Consider the following 7,245-nt stretch of genomic DNA (forward strand, 5'->3'; position numbering starts at 1 on the left):
ATTTGCCCCTGGGCTCCCCAGGCCCCGGGCCCTCCAGGTATCTGGTCCTCTGACTCTCCACTTGGGTTAATTAGATATACCTGGACTAACTAGGGGATCATAGCAATTTACCTACTGTGTTAGATTCTTATCTCCTTATTTCTTCTTCCTCTTCTCAATTGTAAATAAATTTCCATAAAAGTCAATTTTGACTTGAAGTTATTCCTTAATTGGGGATTTTTCCCCTGGCTACCAATCTTTAATGTATTCAACCAAAAAACCCCTTTTCCCCCCTTACAGTAGAATAGTCCCTGCCCTCAAGAAGCTTACTTTCCAGTGGGGGATACAATATAGAGGGTATCCCAAAAATCTTTGCACAGTTTTTTCCCAGTTATTAAAAGTTTAAACTTGCACTAAAACTTTTGGGATCTCATCTCTCTGTGTCTGTCTCTCTCTCTTTCTCTATCTCTGTCTCTATCTCTCTCTTTCTCTCTCTCTCTCTCTCTCTCTATATATATATATATATATATATATACACACACACATATATTACCTATACTTAACATATGTATACTTACATGTGTACATACACACATGTACATATGTTTGCATGTAAATATATGTACATGTGTGAAGACTTTATTGTCTTCAAGATCTAACTTCCAGGAGCCTACAAATAAGGAGCTGGGGCCATCACAGCAAGGGGACAGAAAGACTGAGAAAGGCTACATCTAGAAGAAATGAACATCTAGGCAGGCTACTGCTAGGGGTCAAGCAAACCAAAGCCATAAAAATATAGCAACTGGGAGTGGTCCAAAGTTCTGCTGTTTTGTACTTTTCCATCTAAAAGACAGCAACCATGTAAGCCCCTAGAAAGGACCCATTTAAGCCCGAGAATTTGGAGTCATTTTCTCTTGGGTCTCACATAACTGTGTTTTTAAAGGCTCTCTTTTAAGATATGGCATCTCAATTCACAGCCTGAATATCATGTTACATAGTGAGTGAAGGATAAGATCGCTGTGGGTAAATGTGAATTGATTACATCATGCTCTGAACATAGCAAGCATCCGCATTTTTTAAAACAGCAGACACCTGGCATTTAAGAGAGATGGAGGACAGAATTATAAATGTAGAGCTGGAAGCCCCCACCTTTTACAGATGAGGAAACTGAGACCCAGAGAGAGCAGAGGATCAAAAATCTAAAGCTCGAAGGGATGTCTGTGCTAGTTCATTTTACAGGTGAGGAAACTGAGTCCTAGGTCAGTTAAATCACTTGCCTAAGATCACAAAAGTATTAAGTACCAGAGGCAGGATTTGAACTCGGATCCTCTGACTTCTTTGCCACACTCCTGTTCTTTCTTCCACTTAAAGACAGAAGGTGCTTAATCAGTGTTTATTGACTAATCACTGACTCCCTTTTCACAAGAAAGTGTGAAGAAGGGAAAAGGGAAGAGGCTTATACTCTTTGCCCTCTTCCTTTTCCTCCTCCAGCTTTCTCTATTGGAGACAATAAGAGACTGAGCTCAAAAGTCTTAGCCTAGCCTGGGGAAACTGAGGTTTGTTCCCTGACAAAGTAGTGCTGAATCTTAACACAATCACCTACAAACCATTGTGCTCCCACCAAAAGCAAGACCTAGTCATTGTCAGTGGTGTCCTGACTGCCCCAGGCCCCTGGGTCCAATGGTTTGTCTGTGGCTCCTTGCCAGCTTCTTCCCAGAATTCTCCTGCCTTTCCTGTACCCACAGATTGCTTCCTTGACTATCCCAAATCTTCACCTTTCATCCAACTTCCTTTGACCAGAGTCCAAAATGACTCCCCCTTCTTCACTGACTTTCCAGTCACAGCCTAGAGGGTTGCTTCCCTCTGGAGAGATATTTATCTGATTATCTGATGCAAGTAATTCACCCTGATTATCTGATTAAATGAATACTGTCTAGGAGTGCTAAAAGGCTTAATAGTCCTTTAGAGCACCTGCATTTTAAAATCCAAGCTTGTCAACCCAAAGGACTCACCAGTTGGGCAAATATGTGGTGGACTTATTTTTGAGCAAGATTTCCCCACACAGAGGAGAAATGCAGAAGAAAAACAACTGCTTGAACCCATGGGCTGATGGGGATATTATTGGGGATGTAGACACTAAACGATAACTCTAGTCCAACTATCAATGATATGGAATTGTCTTTTTTTAAAAAAAAAAAAAAACAAACCCTTAACTTCTATGTATTGGCTCCAAGGCAGAAGAGTGGTAAGGGTGGGCAATGGAGGTCAAGTGACTTGCCCAGGGTCACACAACTGGGAAGTGTCTGAGGCCAGATTTGAACCTAGGACCTCCCGTCTCGAGGCCTGGCTCTCCATCCACTGAGCTACCCAGCTGCCCCCTGGAATTAAGTCTTGATCAAGGATACATTGTAAAACCCAGTGGAATTGTGTGTCAACTAAGGGGGGTAGGGAGGGTTGGGGGAGAGGGAAAGAACATGAAATATGTAACTAGGGGAAAATATTCAAAATTAAAAAAAATTTTCAAAAAAAAAAAAAAAAAGATTTCCCCACACAACTGGTTTCCCAGAGAGCAATGTGATGGGAATTAGATTCTGACCTGTATCTCGCACCATATATCTCAGTGAATTCCAGCCAGATGATAAACTCACATTTAAAAAAATAAATAAATTTTAAAATGGAAGAAATTAGTATAATGTTTCTCAACATGGGGAGGAAGATGATTTTTATCTACAAGGGAATAGAAGAAATTAATTAGGGAGAAAACAGAGGTATACTTGATTAAGTAAGACAAAAATCTATAGAACAAAAGAATCCAAAGGGAAAACTGGAAAATATTGGTGGTAATAATGGCCCAAAAGCTGTACATCTGAAATGTGCAAAGAAATGTTTAAAGGTGAGCTAAAGCAACTCCCGAAGAGGAAATAGTCAAAATACACAAAGATTTCAAAAGACGAATTGTTAATAGCCATTTGTAAAAAAAGGCCAATCTAATTATCAAAGTAATACAAGTCCGAGGTCATTGCCTCACACCCATCAGATCAATCAAAATGATGTCAGGATATATGTGGCTTCTCCAATAAATAAAGCTATTTCCTCTTTGTTGGAATCCTACAATTTGTTCCCTGAAACTATGTAGAAAAAAACATTGTCATTGTTCAGTCGTGTCCTGTGGCAACCAATTCTGCTTTTGGCACAGCTCCAAATGTTAGCAGGTCTCACCTTATGTTTAGTCATTTTGGTCACATCCAACCTTTCACAAACCCTTTTGGGGCTTTCTTTTTTTTTTTAAACCCTTAACTTCTGTGTATTGGCTCCTTGGTGGAAGAGTGGTAAGGGTGGGCAATGGGGTTATCAAGTGACTTGCCCAGGGTCACCCAGCTGGGAAGTGTCTGAGGCTGGATTTGAATCTAGGACCTCCCGTCTCTAGGCCTGACTCTCACCACTGAGTTACCCAGCTGCCCCCTGGGGCTTTCTTGACAAAAATACTGGAATGGTTTGCCATTTCTCCAACTCATTTTACAGATGAGGAAATTGACCCAAACAGGGTAAAGTGACTTGCCCAGGGTCACACAGCAAGGAAGGGTCTGAGGCAGGATTTGTACTCAGGAAGAGATGAGTCGTCCTGATCCCAAGCTCAGTGTTGTAGCTACTGTGCCACCCAGTCACCCCAAAACACTATTACTGGCAATAAATAGAAAGTAAGCTCTCAGTATATTAATCATACAAAAGAAACATAACTGACTTCCCTTAATTTACCTCACCATTGTTCCATTCAAACACTCCGTATCCAAGTTTCATGTTACGCCCAAATTCTCCCCTGTATTCACAGCCATCAGACCATTGTTGCACACCATAAACCCGCTGGATATAATCCTGCACTTCTGAGTCAGGCAGTCCCAGTGACTCGTTTTCATCATCTTCATTGTCCATTGCAATGATGTCTCTGGTATGACAATCGGGAAAGGTTAAAGAGATGGAGTCGAACCCAAAACCAGGATGATGCCTCTCTTCCCAGCATTCCCCTTCCAATGTTTGGCATATGTTATTTAGCCCTTCAATACATGTTAGACAATAAACACAATAAATTCCAATTCGGTGTTCATCAGAAACAATGCTTTTAAATTGTTCTTTAATCATGGAGTAGGTTGGCACAATGGAGTCTGGAGTCAAAGGACCTGGGTTCAAATCTCACCTCACTTAACCTCCTTGGACCTCAGTCTCTTTATCTGTAAAATAAGAGAGTTGGACAAGATGGCCTGGGATCCCTTCCAGGTCAAAGATAGCCTATGGACCAATTTTTTCTGGGCTGGCTATCGAATGGTCCTAATCAGATCAAGGGAGCCAATCTGATCTCCCTATAATACACCAGTTAATTTTATAGGCAGAACAATTCTTCTCTGACACATGGATCCCCCCCACCCCGATTCTTTTGCCTACTCCAGAGTACCTGGCTAAGAATGGAGTATTCTCTCCACAAATTCATCAAATCATCTTTGCCCACAAGGACAGCCAGTATTTAAGAGAATGCTGATCATCTCTGGGGGAGGAGAGGGAAGACAATTACTGGAGAAAGTTTCAGAAGAGAAATCTCTGACACCATGTCACAGGGGCATTCCAGAATCACAGCTTTTAGGGGTTCCTCCAATTTTCTCCATTTTCTATTCATTCATTTATCATTTTCTAACTCATTCATTTAGATTCCCCCAAGCATTATTAAGCTCCTACGATGAGCCAGGAACTATAGCTTTGTTGTGTTCAGTCATTTCGGTTGTGTTGACCCCATTGTGGGACCCCATTTGGGGTTTTCTTGGCAGAGAAACTGGAGTGGTTGGCCACTGCCTTCTCCAGCTTACTTTGCAGATGAGGAAACTGAGGCAAACAGGATTGAAGTGACTCACCCAGAGTCACCCAGCTAAATAAAGTGTCTGAGGCCAAATCTGAACTCAGGTCTTCTTGACTCCATGTCCAGCACTCTATCCACATAACTGCCCAGAAGCTCACAGTTAGGCAATAGAAACAGACAAACACAAGAGTCCCTACATTCAAAAAGTCTATATCCTATTGGCCATGGCAATAAATATAAAATATAAAATCTAGCCAAAGTAAACACAAAATAGTAGGGGGAAAAGGCACTGGCACCTAAGGAGGGAGAAAATAGAAACAACTGATTTTTCCAACAAATATTAACTCTATGTGGGTGGGGAAATGAATCTAAATGTTAAGACATTCACAGTTGAATACTTAGGAGGTTTTTCCTAGATCCAGTGTTGGAAGAGATATGGGAAGTCATAGAATTTGACTCCTTCACATAACAGGTGAGGAAACTCAGACCCATGATGACATGCTCGAAGTTAGGAGTGAGATTTGAACCCAGGACCTGGGTACCAGTATCTGAAGCCAGATTTGAACTCAGGAAGATAAGGCTTCCTGACCCCCCAGCTGGTACTTGAACACACTGTACCACCTAGCTACAATTCTTTCCTTTTTAAAAAACTTTTGAATTAACATTTATTTTTCTCTTCTTTCCATGTATCCATGCATGTTTAAATGAAAAGGGGGCAGAAAACAAACCCTTGTGACAAATGTGCATAAGCAAAATGAATTCCTTCATTGACCATATCCAAAAATATGTCTCACGCTGCACACCAAATCCATCACCTTTTATTTTTCTTTTTAAACCCTCACCTTCTATCTTAGAATCAGTACTGTGTATTGGTTCCAAGGCAGAAGAGTGGCGAGGGCTAGGCAATGGGGGTCAAGTGACTTGCCCAGGGTCACACATCTAGGAAGTATCTGAGGCCAAATTTGAATCCAGGACCTCCCATCTTTTGGATCTGGCTCTCCATCCAACGAACCACCCAATTGCCCCTGACCATCACCTTTTTATCAAGAGGTGGGGAACACACTTCATTATCAGTCTTCCACGATTGTGGTTGCACTGATCCGGGTCCTCCAAATATCCAAAGGCTTTGTCTTTACAACAGTGTTGTTATTCGATGCATTGTTCTCCTGGTTCTGTTCCCTGCTTCACTCTGCATTACTTCCTACCAATCTTTCATGTTTCCCTGGGATCCGTTACTTTCATCATTTCATATGGCATAATAGAATCCGATCCCATTCATAGGCAGTGATTTGTTCAGCCACAAATCGGGGATAATTGACGAGCATGCCCTTAGTTTCTAGTTCTTTGCTGTCGCCAAAAGCAGGTACAACATTTTTGTACGTACAGGTCCCTTTCCCTTTCCTCCGATCTCTTTGGAGTAGAAGCCTAGGAGTGGTAGAGCTGGACCACTGGCACCTAGAGTTCAGTGACTCTACGGGCAATTCCAAGTTTCTTTCCAGACCGACTGGACTAAGACAGAGTTTCATCAAAAATGCATTAATGTAGGGGCAGCTGGGTAGCTCAGTGGAGTGAGAGTCAGGCCTAGAGACGGGAGGTCCGAGGTTCAAATCCGGCCTCAGACACTTCCCAGCTGTGTGACCCTGGGCAAGTCACTTGACCCCCATGGCCCACCCTTACCAATCATCCACCTATGAGACAATATACCGAAGTACAAGGGTTTAAAAACAAAACAAAACAAAAAAAAATGCATTAATGTATCTGCCTTACCATCACCCCCCAAACACTTGTCAATTTGTTCTTTTAGCAGTTTTGCCAATCTGTTGGGAACGAAGTTCTTTAATCCACATTTCTCTAATTATTGGAGATTTGGAACTTTTTAATCATGTGGCTATTGATAGCTTGGATTTCTCCCTTTGAAGGCTGCCTAGCCATATCCTTTTATCTTTAGTCAACAGAGAATGGCTCTTATTTTTATAAAGTTGAATCAATTCTTTATATCTCTTAGAAGGGAATAGATTCTTATCAGAGAAACTTTTCTGGCAGTCTCTACATGCTCAAAAGGTTTCCATGAAGGCCTCACAAATGGAGGCTACTTTTCAAGGACCAAGGTAAGTACAGAGATGCTCGCCACCAAAAGGCTGGCAACTTGGAGATGACTTCTTTAAAGAGAGCAGGGCAGGAAGCAAAGGAAAATTTAGAATGGCTCCCTTCTGTTTTTAGTGTGTCTGTCAATAGAGTGGTTGAGAAGAGCAGGGAAGGGAGTTAAAGACACACCAAATCAAGAGAAAAGCATTTGGTGGGGGGGTGGGGGGGAGGTATCTAGGAAGCTTAATGAATAGAATGCCGGACCTGGAGTTGGGAAGTCCTGGGGTTCAACCTGGCCTCAGACACTTCCCAGCTGTGTGACCCTGGGCAAATCACTT

At 42.0% G+C, this 7,245-nt stretch overlaps 1 protein-coding gene across 1 annotated transcript in view; it reads right to left on the minus strand.

Annotated features, from left to right (window-relative positions):
- The window catches only part of ANKMY1 (ankyrin repeat and MYND domain containing 1), a 101,176-nt gene extending 97,267 nt beyond the window's left edge, over window positions 1-3,909 (minus strand). The window contains 1 exon segment of the mRNA XM_044675634.1: window positions 3,736-3,909. Within this exon segment, the coding sequence (XP_044531569.1) occupies window positions 3,736-3,909 (174 nt within the window).
- Between the last annotated feature and the right edge of the window lie 3,336 nt (window positions 3,910-7,245).

The sequence above is a fragment of the Gracilinanus agilis genome, chromosome 4, assembly GCF_016433145.1.
Source record: "Gracilinanus agilis isolate LMUSP501 chromosome 4, AgileGrace, whole genome shotgun sequence".
Lineage (NCBI taxonomy): Eukaryota > Metazoa > Chordata > Mammalia > Didelphimorphia > Didelphidae > Gracilinanus > Gracilinanus agilis.